General features: G+C 50.8%; 2 protein-coding genes and 1 long non-coding RNA gene across 6 annotated transcripts in view; 1 reads left to right on the forward strand and 2 right to left on the reverse strand.

Moving 5' to 3' along the window:
* The first annotated feature begins 225 nt into the window (after positions 1-225).
* ZNF835 (zinc finger protein 835) lies at positions 226-15,788 on the forward strand. Of its 4 annotated transcripts, none has more exons than XM_042970681.1 (5): positions 226-459; positions 1,376-1,466; positions 3,850-6,089; positions 9,672-9,714; positions 15,752-15,788. In XM_042970681.1, the coding sequence occupies exon 3, from the start codon at positions 3,898-3,900 to the stop codon at positions 5,551-5,553; it is 1,656 nt and encodes a 551-aa protein (XP_042826615.1). In that variant the 5' UTR covers positions 226-459; positions 1,376-1,466; positions 3,850-3,897; the 3' UTR covers positions 5,554-6,089; positions 9,672-9,714; positions 15,752-15,788. The 4 variants fall into 4 exon arrangements, 3 of the variants coding, with proteins under 3 accessions (XP_042826615.1, XP_042826614.1, XP_042826616.1); XM_042970680.1 differs by lacking the exon at positions 15,752-15,788 and adding an exon at positions 15,378-15,684; XM_042970682.1 differs by lacking the exons at positions 9,672-9,714; positions 15,752-15,788 and adding an exon at positions 9,588-9,668.
* Positions 7,591-9,826, reverse strand: LOC122234387. Its single transcript, XR_006212172.1, has 3 exons — positions 9,658-9,826; positions 8,100-8,299; positions 7,591-7,769 (listed from the first exon to the last, which is right to left on the reverse strand). It is a non-coding gene; the product is annotated as an uncharacterized LOC122234387 (long non-coding RNA).
* The window catches only part of SMIM17 (small integral membrane protein 17), a 36,495-nt gene continuing 31,707 nt past the window's right edge, over positions 11,710-16,497 (reverse strand). The window contains exon 5 of the mRNA XM_042970703.1: positions 11,710-12,791. Within this exon, the coding sequence (XP_042826637.1) occupies positions 12,681-12,791 (111 nt within the window). The 3' untranslated portion in view covers positions 11,710-12,680. The remainder of the gene's footprint in view (positions 12,792-16,497) is intronic.

Consider the following 16,497-nt stretch of genomic DNA (forward strand, 5'->3'; position numbering starts at 1 on the left):
TGCCCCTCCCCTGAGGAGGCGGAGTCCCGCCCCCATATCTCTGGCTCCGCCCCCCACCCTGAGTCCCGGCCCCGTCGGGCGGAGCTCGGTCTGAGCACCGACCCTGCACCGATCCCTGAGCATCGACCCCGCAGGCGTCCCCGGGACTGGTTCTTCCAGGACGCCGGCGCAGCGGCGCGGTGCCTTCTGGGAGTTGTAGTTCGCGGGAAGCGGCGCGCGGGATGTAGCTGTGCCGGTGCGCAAGCGCAGTCCGCTCGGGCCTGGCGCTCTGGCCCACCCGCGGAGGTCGCCGTGGTCACCTGTGAGGCCTGCTCGTCCGCTCCCCCGTGGGACCTGGGGTTACTGGGGTCCGCCTCGGCCGGGTAGGGTCGGAGACTGAGGAGAACCTGACCCGAACCCACCGAGCTCGCGGGGAGCCTCCGAGGCCTTCGAAGGCGGTGCCGGGAGTCGAGGACACTGGTGCGTGGTTTGCGTGAGCGCGAGTGGGTGTGCGCGCGGTGTCCGTGTCGCTCTGTCGCTGTGTGTTCGTGACTCCAGCGCTGTGTGTATGCGAATCCCGCCCCGCCTGTGCACTTGCCTTTGCACGTGTGTCGCTACTGAACTTTGTGCCAATGCAGGTGTGTGGCCTTGTGCGTGTCCCTGTGCGTGTGAGTCCCGCCCCGCATGTCCCTGCGTTTGCCCGTGCGCGACTCCACAACTCTGTGCGCGTGCAGCTGTGCGTGACTCTCCGTGTGAGTCCGCCCCTCATGAAACGTGTTTGTACCTGTGTGCCTAGGCAGGTGTGAGCCGTGCGTGTGAGTCCGGCCCTTGTGTGTTTGCATGTGGGTGACTACATCAGTTTGTGCCCTTGTGAGTATGTAATTGTGCGTGTGACTCCGCACGTGAGTATGTCCCCCATGTCACCGTGTGTTTGCACGTGACTGAGCCTGCCGGCTGTGCCTGTGCAGGGGCCGCAGCGCGCATAATTGACTGTGTGTCTGCATCTGGAGACCTGTGCCCATGGGTAACTTTAGGCACATGTGGAATGTGTCCTCCTAGGTGCGAAGTGTGTGATTCTACGTGTGTCTCGGTGTGCAGCTGAATGCAGCGTTTCGATGGGTGTGTCTGCCATCCCGGAGCTGGCCATTCTGTGTGCCTGAACATGACTGTGCGTGTGGAGGTCTGTGCAGGTGTCACGGGATGTGTTTAGGAGACACTGGGCAAGCTTAGGGTCACTGCATTTCTGCACGTGGGGGAGACCCAGCACACATGACTTTGGGCACGTGTGATGCTCTGCCCACTTATGACATGCACTTATGACTGTGCATGTGTCTGTGGTGACACACGCCTCGGCCCCAGAATCTTCCTTCATGGTTCCCATTTCTTTCTCTCACAGGTGTGGTCTGGACCCACTGATGCATGGTGGCCAGAGCAGGGGCCACAACTTGAGTGACACACACAGGATCTGATGCTCTGAAGACCACAAGGTGGGTACCACAGCCCTGTGTGGAGGCCTGTCTGGGCCTGACAGCCGCCTGTGGAGACGGTTCTGGAACTGGGCCAGGCCTAGCCCGGCTCCCACCAGCCAAGTTCTCACTGCTGCACACAGACCCTGCTTCATGTGACCCTCAACACTGCCATCCGTAATCCCACCTGCCGGCTGCCTCAGTTGTTCTCCACCCCTCCCCCACTGCCCTGCCCCTCTGCTTTTCCTCTGTCGCCCCAGCCATGGTCCTGCTCGGGACCCTCGCCCCTGCTGCTCTCACAGCCCAGATCACTCACTCCTTCACTTCTGGATCTATTCTCTCTTCTCCACGAGGCCTGGCCTCAGGGGATGAAGGTTCCAGGCAAATGGAACAGCCAGTCAGACTCAGCTCCTGAGTCAGGAGCATGCCTGGAATGTTTGAGGAGCAGCGGGGAGGCCTATATTGGAGAGTATGAGCCCAGGGCAGGCAAGGGTGTCGGAGAGGATAAGCCCCGTAGCCAGGTGGCCCAGGCGTGGGCTCTAGCTTTGCCAGTTCTGGGAGCTTTACTGAGGAGCAGGTGAGCTAGTTCCTGGCAAGAGCTTAAAGAAGGCTTGGGGCGCCTGGGTGGCTCAGTCGGTTAAGCGTCCGACTTCGGCTCAGGTCACGATCTCACGGTCCGTGAGTTCGAGCCCCACGTCGGGCTCTGGGCTGATGGCTCAGGGCCTGGAGCCTGCTTCCAATTCTGTGTCTCCCTCTCTCTCTGCCCCTCCCCCGTTCATGCTCTGTCTCTCTCTGTCTCAAAAATAAATAAACGTTAAAAAAAAAAAAATTTAAAGAAGGCTGGGCATCCGGCTCTGTGCTCAGCAGAGGCTGGTTGTTACCGCTGTAACAGTACTCCCGAGTCGGTGTCAGAGGGGCCAAGACCAGCACCTCTCAGACGTTCCCATGCCCACGAATCACCTGGGGCTCCCATAAAAAGCAGATTTTGAGTCGCTAGGCCTGCAGAGGGGCCTAAGCTCTGAGTCTGTCACCGGCATTGCCGCTCGGCCCCAGGGCCAGGGTGTAGCAATGAACCTTTGCCACGTGTTCATAATCCCTAAAACGTACATGGCTGTGTTTGCCTGTTTTTCAGCCTAAATAACATCCTACCTGATACAGCCTTTGCATCTTAACTGTTTGCCAACACTGTATTTGAGGTTCTGAGCCGTTGGGCAGCTGGCGGTCACTCATGTTTATGCCGTGCGATACTCCGCTGTATGAATATACCCCTGTTCGTTCCCTTGTTAATGGACAGTTGGACTGTTTTCTAGCATTTGGCTGTTACACACAATCTTGGACGGGCTTCCTGGTACACATGTGCACGTTTCTCTTGCTTACGTTCCAGAAAATGTAATTACTGGGGGACCGGGGACATGTGTCTCCAGCTTTCCTAGAAAATGCCAGTGGTTTTTCCAGTGCACGCTCCTACCGGCAGTATATTATGCATAGAGCTTGGGAGCTAGCTGTTCCTTTGTGTACGATTTTTCTCCAGAAAAGAAAAAACCCTCAGCTCAGAGACCCATGACAAAGTACTGCAGACTGGGTGTCTTCAACAGAAATTTATTTCCTTATAGTTCTGGAGGCTGGGAGTCTAGGATTAGGGCATCAGCCTGGCCTGGGTTCTGGTGAGAACCATCTTCCTGGCTTGCAGATAATCTCCTCCTCACTCTGTCCCCACATGGTGGAGAGAGGGGGCTCTGGTCTCTTCCTCTTATGAGGACACCAATCCCATGGTGGAGGCGGGCATTTAACCTCATTATCTCCCAAAGGCCCAACCTCCAGACATTATCACGTTAGTTAGGGCTCTGATCTATGAATTTGGAGGGGACATGATTTGGTCCAGAGCACCAAGTTGCAAGGCTATGTTTAAGAGCTGTCAGATTCATGTTTTTGCAAAGATCTTTTACAATTGTTTGCAGGGGCGCCTGGGTGGCTCAAGGGGTTAAGCCTCGGACTCTTGATTTCAGTTCAGGTCATGATCTCACAGTTCGTGAGTTCAAGCCCCAGGTCAGGCTCTGTGCTGACCATTTGGAGCCTGCTTGGGATTCTTTCTCTCTCTGCCCCTCCTGCTTGCGCTCTCTCTCAAAATAAATAAACTTAAAAAAAAATTTTTTTTAATACAATTGCTTTCAATTAAGTCTGTGATCTTCAGTCAGGGGACACTTGGAAATGCCCAGAGACATTTCTGGTGGTCACACCTTGGGGCAGTGCTACTGGCATCCAGTGGGTAGAGGCCAGGGATGCTGCTAAGTACCCTCCAGTGCATAGGACAGCCCCCAACAAACCATCAGCAGTGTGGAGGCTGAGACCCTGCACTAAGCCTTGTCCAACCCACCTGGTTGGTTTTTCTCCTCTTTTCCTTCAGATCCAGGGACAAAGATGTGAAAACAAGGCAGTGGCTCAGAAAGCAGCGATGGAAGGACTCTTGACCGTGGCCACCCCCCAGGGCCCCGAGGTGGGGGAAACCCGGGAACAAGAGGGTCGGTTCAAGGACCGGCAGGAGAACCAGAAAAGCTGTTTGAAGCAAGAGGCCACGGCCCCCGGGGAAGAGCCCGCCAAGGACGGTGTGCAGGAGCGGGACGAGCTCGGCGGGGTGCCGGGAACCGGCCGGAGCCCTCCCCTGCCCCAAGCCGGCGGCCGGCCCCGGAGGCGGGGCGCGCCCAGGAAGAACCCGAAGCAGAAGAGGGCGGGCTCCGGCGAGGAGGAGCGAGGAGGGGGCGGCCCCCGGAAGCCGTGGACGTGCGGGGACTGCGGCAAGGCCTTCAGCTACTGCTCGGCCTTCACCCTGCACCAGAGAACCCACACCGGCGAGAGGCCGTTCGCGTGCGCCGATTGCGGCAAGGCCTTCAGCCAGAGCGTCCACCTGACGCTCCACCGGCGCACGCACACGGGCGAGCGGCCGTACGCGTGCCCCGAGTGCGGCAAGGCCTTCAGCCAGGGCTCCTACCTGGCGTCGCACTGGCGCACGCACACGGGCGAGCGGCCGCACCGCTGCGCCGACTGCGGCAAGGCCTTCGCGCGCCCCACGCACCTGGCGCAGCACCGGCGCGTGCACACGGGCGAGCGGCCGTACGCGTGCGGCCAGTGCGCCAAGGCCTTCCGCAACCGCTCGTCCCTGCTGGAGCACCAGCGCGTGCACACGGGCGAGAAGCCGTACGCGTGCGCGCGCTGCCAGAAGGCCTTCCGCTTCTCCTCGGCGCTCATCCGCCACCGGCGCACGCACACGGCCGAGCGGCCGTACGCCTGCGGCCAGTGCGCCAAGGCCTTCACGCAGCTCGCGCACCTGGCGCAGCACCGGCGCGTGCACACGGGCGAGAAGCCGTACGCGTGCCCCGAGTGCGGCGCGCCCTTCAGCCAGAGCGCCTCGCTGGCCGAGCACCGGCGCATCCACACGGGCGAGAAGCCGTACGCGTGCGCGCAGTGCGGCAAGGCCTTCACGCAGGTGTCGCACCTGGCGCAGCACCGGCGCGTGCACACGGGTGAGCGGCCGTACGCGTGCGCCGACTGCGGCCGCGCCTTCGGCAACCGCTCGCACCTGGCGCAGCACCGCCTGGTGCATACGGGCGCGCGGCCCTACCGGTGCCCGGAGTGCGGGGCGGCCTTCGGCCACGTGTCGTCCCTCATCGAGCACCAGAAGATCCACACGGGCGAGAAGCCCTACCGCTGCGGGGACTGCGGCAAGGCCTTCAGCCAGGGCTCGTCGCTGACGCTGCACCGGCGCACGCACACGGGCGAGCGGCCCTACGCGTGCCCCGAGTGCGGCAAGGCTTTCAGCAACCGCTCCTACCTCATCCAGCACCACATCGTGCACACGGGCGAGAAGCCCTACGAGTGCGGCGGCTGCGGCAAGGCCTTCAGCTTCTCCTCCGCGCTCATTCGGCACCAGCGGACGCACGCCGACGGGAGGCCCTGCCCGCGCGTCCGCTGCGGCCACCCCGCCACCCCGCTGCCGCACCTGACGGGGCCCCCGGGCTCCCCCCGGGAGGAGGAGCCAGGCAGCGGCAGCGACCCCACACAGAGTGCCACAGACCGGCAGAAGGACGAGCTGATGCCTAACGGGGACCTCTGACCAGGCGCCGCGCCCGGCACTGTTCCACCCCGCTTCCGACCGCTCGGCACCAAGGGGAGGCACCTTCTCCCCGAGTCGTCCGTGAGAAAACCGAGGCTCAGGGAGGCCCGGGAACTTGCCCAAGGTCACACAGGGAGGAGGTCACAGAGCCGGGACTGCTTCTCCCCCCAACACACACACTCTGCCTCACACCGCATCTGCCGGACTGCTCCTCCCCCAACACACACACTCTGCCTCCTGGTTCGGAACTATAAATGTGACCCACGAAAGTAGACCCAAAGAAGTGTCTGTGCGTCTCTAGCTAGCCTTTGAATGGTCGAAGATTTGATGATCACGTAGGCATTTGTTCAATAAATTTAATTGGATAAAAGGTTCGGCTCCTTTCAAGTTGCCATATTCACTACGGGAGCGGGGTCTGAAGAAGTATGGATCCCTAGGACTGAAACAGTGGTTCCAAAATTAGAACGAGCCAGAGACATCCAGAAAAGGAAAAGCTCTAGAAGAGACTTGCCTCTCCCCTGACAGACCTGCAAAGGGTGAGTTTCAGAGTGCACCCCAGCCTTTTTTAGGATAAGGAAACACTTTCCCCTGCTCCAGCCTTGTGCCCCCCCCCCACCCGCTATCAAAATCCTGACTTTAATGGTTGTGTCAGTTAGCTGTTGCTGTGTAACAAAGCATCCAGACCTCAGTTGTCCATCTAATGTATTTCCCATGGTGGGGGTTTCTGTTGGCCTGGACTAGGCCCAGTTGATCTTGGCTAGGTTCAGTGGCGCATCTGTGGTCAGCTGAGGGTTGGATGGGGGTGGCTGTTCAGGACGGCTCAGCTGGGCCATCTCTGCTGCCTTCCTCAAGACTCTAAGGGTGTGCACTCAGGACAGTAGCAGGGATTTGGAGAGAGTGGGCACACACAAGCACAGTTTCAAGCGCCTGATTATGTCAAGTTTGCGTGTAGACCCACTAGCCAAAACAAGAGTTATAGCCAAGCCCATGGGTAGTGTACGAAGGGCCTTTTCAACCATGTGGTTAGAAGTGTGAAATGTGAGAATGATTAACGCAGTCACCTATCACCGTGAAATAAGTTATAGTCCTACAGCATGGTCTTTACGAAATTTTGTTTGGTCCACAGTTAACAAAGTGAAAAAAAATCTTAGCCCTGTCCTCCTCCATCCCGCCTAGCCACCAAGTTCCCCTCCCTAGAGGCAACCATTCTTGAGTTTCTTGGTATCTTTCCAACATAATCTATGCATATATAGCAAATAATATGGGTATTTGTTTACATGTATAAACATGCTATAAAGACGTACAGTATACCTTTCTACACGGATAGTAGCATACAACCCACAGCTTCTGTCCTTTTATTTATTTTATATTTGGAAGCACCGGATGTTATCATTTCACAAAGTTTGGGTGTAAGATTTCTTAGGTAGAGAATCACGTATGTTTGTTTTGATCTCACTGATTTGTTCAGGTCCAAGAAAAAAAAATGACAAAAATATTTTTCAGTTACGAATGCCTTTCTTACAAGGTTGACCAACAAACGGTCCTGTGTCATGGAACAACATAACTGAACATAACATATCATAACAACATAACATAACAACATAACATAACCCCCCTCTGCATAAAAAGGTACCCCCTACATAAAGAATTTTTATGAGATTTTTTTCAATTATACAAAATGTACAATAAATCCCCACATGCGCATCCACTTTGACTGCCTTAAAAAACAAAAAGAATTTTGGGGTGCCTGGGTGGCTCAGTCGGTTAAATGTCCAACTCTTGATTTTGGCTCAGGGCATGATCTCATGGTTCATGAGTTCGAGCCCCACATAAGGCTCTGTGATGACCGTGCAGAGCCTGCTTGGGATTCTCTCTCGGTTTCTCTTTCTGCCCCTCCCTCTTTCTCAAAACCAGAAAAGAAAAGAAACAATTTTAATAGAATAGGAATGCAATACCTAAAAGTGCTTTCATAACAAAATTTACCATATTTTATGATACATATTTGTTTTTAAAATAGTTCATGAAAATGCCCATTTTTTTCCTGGTCTATTTTAAAGTAAATTACCGACAGGATCTCACTGCTAAATACCTTAGGCTGCATCTCTTAACAACAACAAAAGTACCTTCTATACAACCACAGTATCATTCACACCCAGTGAAACATTAATTTCTTGATATCATCCAGTGTCCAGTCCATATTCAGATTTCCTTGGGCCCTGAAAAAGTGATGTAAATTATCACAAAATAACGCCAAGCCCTGAAAATACCTCAAACATAAATGATCTTTAATGTGTATAACTAAGGAGGAGAGAAATTAAAACAGCCACACAGACGTGTAAAGAGACATGTCGCCCTGCCCACCAGCTTCCTCAGCTCTTAGTCCTAGCAAGGAATCTGGTGAGGGGCCTCGGAGGAGATGCGTGCCTTTCCTTTCGCCCTGGCGTTACCTGCACAGGCCTTGGCACGCAGTAGGTCCTCAGGGAATCTCATGTGAATAAATAAATGAGTGACAAATCCCTGACCTGCCTTGCAGGGTCAAGACTTACCGTGTTTGCGCTTCCTCTGTGCTGCAGACATCACTCAGGCCCCAGCATAGAGTAGGTACTCATGAAAGACTGGATGACTAGTTGTACATCCCAGCATCAGCCCTGGCATCATTCAGGGTCAGAGGCCACACATTCAGTGCCCCCCTGTCTCCCAGGGTTAGCCAGTTCAAGCACCAGCACACAGTGGGTCTTCGGGAGACCTAAATTAATAGACCAAGTAAATTAATGAATAAGTAAACATCCTCAGCACCAGTCCTGTATCAGAGAACATGCATACTGGTTCCTTCCTGTGACCCAAACTTTGCCTAGCCCAAGCCTTAGCACACAGTAGGTCCTTAAGAAGCTCCAGATGGCTGAATGGTTATACATCGCAGCATCAGGCCAGGAGTTATTCACGGTCAGGAGGGACGACACAGTCGGTTCATGGCTATGCCCCAGACATCTCCTACCTCAGGCCTCAGCGCACAGTAGGTCCTCAGGAAATACTGAGTGACTGAATGAATGGTTGACCATGTCCAGCTGCAACCCTAGAGCCATTCAGGGTCTTGCATGGACTGCACGGTCTGGCTCCTCCTTCTGACCTTCTCCCAGCCCAGGTGCTAGGCACACAGTAGGCGCTCAGGCAGTGCTGCGTGAAGGGATGAATGTGAAATGGGAGCCCAGTTTACAGACCTAAGCCTGAGTTCAGTCACCCCAAAGACCGAGGGAAACTGGTCCTCCGCAACGCCAAGGCTGCGGGTGCCCCGGCTCTGCGGGGGGAGAGCGGGGAGGGTGCGGGCGAGGTGTGGGCGGGGTCGGCGTCCCGCCTTTGAGCCCTTCCGCCAAGACTTCAACGAGAGCCGGCTAGGTGCAGTGCGCAGGCGCCGGGCGTAAAGCCGCGAGCTGGCCCCGCCCGCGGGCGGTTGGCGGGCTGTGCTGCGGGGCCGACGCAGGAGGGTGGACGCCGGAGGGAGGGCGGGGGCGCGACCAGAGTCGCAGCCGGGAGGACGGGAGCGTCCGCGGTCCCTCCTGTTGCAGTGAGAGTGGCGCGCGCGAGCGGTGCCCTGAGTCCACAGCCGTGGAGGAGCTGAGCCCCGGGAGGGGGAGCTGCCGAAAATACCTGTTCAGAGCTTTCGGAATTACTGGTAAGGCAGAGGGGAAGGAATTGGCATTCGGGAACACGGCAGCGCAGTCAGCCAGCCAGCCCGCCCCAAGCCGCTCCCACGGCTCCCGCAAGCCACGGGCGTGCCGGTGTTTGCCTTAGCGGTTTAGATTTGCCATAGTTGCCGACTTACCCGACATCCTCCGTCCCCCACTATGTTCCCCAGATAGTGTATGCAGATGCTACCCTGGGGCCAGCGTGTCCTGTTCCGGGGGAGAACCCAGCAGCTTCAAGCGCATGGGGGAGGGGGTCGGAAGGGGCCGGGGTCCCACAGGCTGGCGTGCAGGGAATTCCTGAGAAATGCAGGCCGAACTCTGCAGCCCCCCTCCCCCACTCAACCTTCCCAGGACTCAGTTCCTCCAGGGAGACCCGGCAGAGGAGGTGGACAGAGCAGAACCTCAATTAACCATCAATTACCCTGTAATTGTCAGGTGGTGATACAGGCGCCGAAGACCAGGAGGATCACCTGCGGAGGTAAGTGTTCTTTGGGGACGGTGGGGGAAGCCGTGCGAGCCGAGCACTGCAGGTGAGGGAGCCACGTGAGCATCTGGGGGAAGAGCGTTACAGGCAGAGGTCCGTTCCGCAGTCCGTGCCAAGGTCCCGAGGCAGGCACGTGGCAGGCACGTGATGGGCTTGTTCAAACAGCAAAGGCCGCGCGCATGGAATGGAGGGTGCGAGCGCGAGCCCTTACTGCAGGGCTGGGCGGCCGCTGTGAGGACTTTGGCTCTTACCTGCTGAAGTGGGTGGATTGTGAATGGTCTTAATTACGGTGTCATGGGATGTACCTGGCTGTCGAATGGAGAAGAGACCATCGGGGGTGCGAGTCGCTATTTCTGTCATCCATGAAATGCGGTTCCTGGCACGTGATAGAACCCAAATGAAGGGCCATTGCTTTTATGGTTTATATTATTATGACTGTTTGCAATATCCCACAAATTTAAGGCACGTGGCACGGTCTGAGCGAATCTCAGCCCACAGCAGCCCCCCCCCCCCCCCCCGTTCGGGACATCTGGCACGGTCCCCACAGGCACCTCCCGGTTTCTGCCTTTGTCCTGCTGCAGTCCATTATGCTCTGCCCATTCCTAGGACAGCTAGTTCCCGCCTCCAGCTGCTGTTCTCTCCCTTATTTCAAGATTCCAGTTCCTGTGGCAGGGAAGGGCTGGGAGGTGAGGGTGTGAGGAGAATCTATCTCGCGTCCCCCGCTTTGCCACGTAGAACAGGGTGGTGGTGGTAGCCCTCCTCCCAGCCGAGCGGAGAAAAAGAAGGTCACCCCTGCAAGGGAGTGGAACTCTGAGGTCAGTGGAGAGGAAAGGTCCCAGTGATATTTTTAGGCCCCTGGAACCAGCTATAAATTGAGCCAATTTCATCCCAGGCTTTGGTGTAACATGAATCAGTAATTGATCATTAACAAACTTAAGCTCCTTTGAATCAGCTGCTGTTACTTGCAACTGATAAATCGTAATGAATGTAACAGCTGAGGCTTGTGTCTGTTTGAAGGGACGATTGTTGTTTGTTTTTTGATGCAGTCAGCTGGAGGGAACTATGGGGAGACAGAATCCCATACTTCTACCTGCCCAGATTTTTTTTTTTTTGGCAAACCTGGAGAGGCCATTGGAAATCCTATCAAAACGACACAAAGGGTCTAAATACACACACGTGTGCACACACACACACAAATTTAAAAACAGCAGGATGGAAATACCAACCACTAATAGACAAAGTAAAATTTAAGCCTCGGGATTAAATTGGTTTAAAGACAATCATTTTATATTTCACAAAGGATTCAGAATCAGGTTTAAACTAATGTTTATTGCATGGCTACTATTGCCCAGCATTGTGCTTGGTGGTATACGTATACCTTTTAATTGGCAAAGACATAACAGTGCTGTACCTCATATGCATCAAATTACATAGTGACTGAATACATAAAGCAAAGTTTATACAAAATATATTGACAAACGTAGTCATACTAACAGATTTTCACATAACCTTATTGGTTTTTGACAGATAAGGTGAGCCAAAATTAACACATGAACCTACGCAATATCATTGATAAGACTGAATTCATTAACAGACATGTAGAGTTCTGAATTCTACAGACTGAAAATACATATTCGTCTTAAATGTCCGTGAAACATGTACAAACACTGGACACGTTGTAGGCCACAGTAAGAGCTTTTAAAAAGCTTTTGAAAGCATATATATTAGAGGCCACATTCTTTGTTCACAGTGCAGTAAATCAGTGAAACTATTTTTAAATAAACCTGATCAGAGTTTCAAAGCACTCTTTATAAACACTACGATATAACATTTAGACAACAACAAACAGGAACACAAATTATCAAATTAAAATGTGGCCAAGGCTATAATCAGAAGTATATTTATTAAGTATACTATTTTGGCAAATACTTTTGTAAAAAAAGATTATAAATGAATTATTCAACATAAAAACAGACAAGGTATAGAAATAAAAAATGAGCCTAATACATATTAATTAAAAACAAATTACAAACTAGAGAAATATGGATATACATAAATTCTAATGCTGGTTCTTTGGAAAAGCAATAGTAAACTGGATAAAACTTTGACAAATCTAATGGGTAAACCACAAGCAGAAGTTGAAAGGAAGAAAGGAGATAGAACAAAATAAAGAGAAGATTTTCATTTAATTATAGAATGGTATTCATAATCTGAAAAGTTCAATGAAATGGAGAATTTTCTAAGCATAAAAAACACTATAAATCATCAAAATTAATGGAATATAATAAACTGGTGACATGAGAAGAAACTGAGAAAGCCGCCCAAGAATTCAGCTGAAACTTCCTCTCCATACCTCTAGGCCCTGATTGCCTTACTGGTGAATTTCTTCAAAATGTCAAGGAAGTGATACTTAAGTTACAGAAACTATTCTAAAGCTTAGAAGACAATAAAGGTTATGTCCTTCAATGATGCAAGCCTAGCCATGTTACCAAAACTTGACAAAGATAGCACCAATCTTACATGTGAAGATAGAGTGAAGAATTATACATAAAATATCAAGAAATAGATTCAGTATCTGAAAAGACTAGTGTACCACAACCCTAAGAATACAAAGAGGATTTGATATTAAGAAATCTACCAGATTTCATCAATCCTAAATTGCACATTTTTTCATCATCTCTGAAGTCCGGATACATCTTCCAGTTGGTAGCATCTTACAATCAAGAAGCATGTTTTTTCTTTCTCAGTGGTATATAAAGCAATATGTGTTTTACAATCAGTGATGTCTTAAGTTCAATGAAATAATGTAAAACCTCATAACAAAAGGTTAAATACAAAAAAAAATCATCTTGATGGATGTTTAAAAGGCATTTGCTAATATTCAATACTATTCCTGATTTTTAACTATTTCCTTAACAAGAAGCAGGCCATTTATTTCAAAACAATAGCCACCATTATAGTTAAATGTGAAACATCATAGGCATCCCTGTTAAAACCAGGAACAAAAACAGGACACACACTACCAAGACTATGGTCGTTTGTTGTGGAGCTTTTGACCACTCCACAAAGCCCTGAAACAGAAGAAAAAAAAAAAGTATAAATGTTAGAAATGGAGGGGCCACCATTGTTTCTTGCAGGAAAATGTGATTGCATGATTGGGAATGAAATGATATATCAACTGAAAAGCTGAATTCACAACTGTACAATGAAGTGACCAGATATAACATAAATATACAAAAATAAGTAATACACCTATGCTGTATCAGAGGAAAGATCAGAATACATGTGATGAAAAATTTCAAGATGACGTATACAGTTTCACAGTGTTAAGTATCATCTATACACCAGTGACCTCAACTGTGTGTGTGCATGACCCAACCCGTCTCCTAAATTCCTAACTTATAAATCTCACCATCTGCTTGCCATCTCCACTTGGATATCTTTTTTTTTTTTTTAATGTTTATTTCTTTTGGGGAGAGTGCAAGCAGGGGAGAGTCAGAAGGGGACAGGATCCAAAACGGGCTCTGTGCTGACAGCAGTGAGCCCACTGTGGGGCTTGAAGTCACAAACTGTGAGATCATGACCTGAGCCGAAATCAGATGCTCAACCGACTGAGCGACCCAGGCGCCCCTCCACTCAGATATCTAATGGACATCTTAAACTTTACATATCCCAAATACCCTAAAATCCCTCCTCCAACTAAAAAGAAAAAATCTCATGCAGTTTTCCCCATATCTCTCCTCCCGGCCCCTCCAGGCCTCTAACTGTGGCCTTCTTGATGCTTCTTTCTTTGTCACCACACACATTCGAGCCATCAACAAATGCTGTTGGCTTTACCCTCAAAATACATCCAGAAGCTGACTGCTTCCACCCTGGTCACAGCCACCATCAGTCTTATCTTGATGCTACCCCAACCCCCAATTTCTTCTCCATGGGGCAGCCAGAGTGCTCCTTCCAAAGCTGAAGTCATTCCGTGCATTACTCGCTCTTCCCCAGCCACTCTTGTCTCCATGCCTTTGCACTTACGGTTTCTTCTTCCTGAAATGCTTTTTCCCCAAGTATCCGTGAGGCTTTCTCTGTCACATCTCCCATCAGTCAGTTTTTGTCACTTCCTTAAAAAACGCTTCTCTCATCACTGTTCAGAACTGTACACCCCAATACCTTCCCACAGAAAACCGCAGAACTACCCTTGCCCAGCTTTTCTTTTGCTCCACGCCCTATAAGGGCAAAGACTTTGGTTTGCTAATGACTGTAGCCCCAGTGCCTGAACAGTGCCGGACACAGAATATGAATTCTGTAAATATCTGTCAAATGAATACATGAATAGAAAGACCTACCGTGATGAAGGATGGAAAGACAGAATGGTTAATGGTGACAATTCTTCTTCAAATTAGTGATGGGTTTAGTGCAACCGCTATTAAAAATATCAGAGAAGTTTGGGGAATGGATATGACATAATGAGTTATCTAGAAAGCTAGGCAGTGGTGACATGAAAAAAAAAAACCTGAAAAAGAAGAGAAATAGCATATACTATGAAATGTTACAACTTATTAGAAATCATTGATGGAATTCACATCTCTAATCCTTGGAAAAGGACTAACTCTTCCTCTAGCCTGCTGTCCCCTGCTGGATGCCATCACATTTCAAAGCTCCCCTTTACATCCTGGAGAAAATAAACCACAGAAGCAGCTCCCAAGCCTGGCAGAGCATCAGAAAAACTTGGGTGACTTTTTCAAATAACTGGGCTCCACCCTCGGATTCTGTGATTCAGCAGATCTTGGATAGGCCCAGAGAACATGGGTTTTTATGAAGTTCCTCATAACCCATGCTATAGACTAGGAGGACAACTTGACAAATACGTATTATTCAGTGGTGGTGACGACAACCTGATCATTCATCAGTTGAGGAAATGGTCATGACAGAGCATACTACAGAATATTTGGCTGCTGTAAAAAGTAAATTAAAAAAAAAAAACAGCGGCACCTGGGTGGCTCAGTTAAGCATCCGACTTCAGCACAGGTCATGATTTCACGGCTCCTGAGTTCGAGCCCCGTGTCGGGCTGTGTGCTGACAGCTCAGAGCCTGGAGCCTGCTTCAGATTCTGTGTCTCCCTCTCTCTGTCCCTCCCCCCCTCTCAAAAATAAATAAGCATTAAAAAGTAAAATACAAAAGAACAAAGGACATCAATATGTATCCTTATGGAAAGCTATTATATTATGAAAATACCAAATGGTAGGGTAAGCATTTTGCTATAATCTTTTTTGGGTTTTAAGAAATGTATGTGATTTCCTGTAGGATTCTATTTACATGAAGTTTAACCATAGGCAAAACTATATGAGGCAAAATCGGAAATGTGGTTGCCTCAGGGTGGGGGACAGAGGTCAGGAAAGAAGATGAGGGTATCTTCTAAGATAATGGCAGTGCTCATTGGGATGTTACATTGGCATATATATGTGTGCACACTCATCTGTGCATTTTGTTGGAAATACGACAGTTTTTTAAGCAGAGTACAAAGTTAAGAAAATGTAAGTACAGGTCATCTGAAGTGTAAAAATTTTTACACACACACACACACACACACACACACACACACACACCATACTACTGCTAATAGACCCACCAGTGCCTCACCTGGTTCTCTTTTGTTTCTCTTCCAGCTGCTGTGCATATGGGCTGCTAACTTTCTGGTTTATCGCTTAGGTTTATGATCGCCCCCTTCTTAGAAATGCCCTTTGCTAATGGGATCCACCTCCCTAGAGAATTACACAGGCGGTTACGCTCATCCCCAACAGTCGTGCGCCCAGGGAGAGAGTATAACGGACTCCCCACTGGCTCAGGGGAGAACAAGGACTGTTGATGCTCCAGAGCTCCTTGTGGTACCACGCCCAGGCTGGACCCCCAGTCAAACCCAGCTTGCCCCGGAGAGCACACTCCCTCAATAAATCCCTTGCACAAAAATCCCAATTCAGTCTCAGCTTTTTTTTTTTTAATATATTTGTTTTAATTTTTTTTTAATGTTTATTTTTGACAGAGCATGAGCGAGAAAGGGAGACACAGAATCTGAAGCAGGCTCCAGGCTCTGAGCTGTCAGCACAGAGCCCAACGCGGGGCTCAAACTCACAGACCGCGAGATCATAACCTGAACCAAAGTTGGACGCCCAACCGACTGAGCTACCCAGGTATCCCTGCATTTATTTATTTTTGAGAGGGGGAGAGAGAGAGAGAGACAGAGTGCAAGGAGGGGAGGAGCAGAGAGAGAGGGAGACACAGAATCGGAAGCAGGCTCCAGGCTCTGAGCTGTCAGCACAGAGCCCAACGTGGGGCTCAAACTCACAGACCGCGAGATCATAACCTGAACCAAAGTTGGACGCCCAACCGACTGAGCTACCCAGGTATCCCTGCATTTATTTATTTTTGAGAGGGGGAGAGAGAGAGAGAGACAGAGTGCAAGGAGGGGAGGAGCAGAGAGAGAGGGAGACACAGAATCCGAAGCAGGCTCCAGGCTCTGAGCTGTCAGCACAGAGCCCGATGTGGGGCTTGAATCCACGAACCATGAGATCATGACCTGAGCCAAAGTTGGACACCTGACCAACTGAGCCACCCAGGTGCCCCCAGTCTCAGCTTCTAAGGGGAAGAATGTCTACTAGGATATATGGCAACTTTTAAAAAACATAAAAACCATTTTGCTGAAGTACAATATGCAAAGAGAAAAGTGCACACGTTCTAATGGTACAGCCTGATGAATCCTCGGAAGGTGAGTGGCCCATGTCACCAGCT

Source organism: Panthera tigris, chromosome E2 (assembly GCF_018350195.1).
Source record: "Panthera tigris isolate Pti1 chromosome E2, P.tigris_Pti1_mat1.1, whole genome shotgun sequence".
NCBI classification, from domain to species: Eukaryota; Metazoa; Chordata; class Mammalia; order Carnivora; family Felidae; genus Panthera; species Panthera tigris.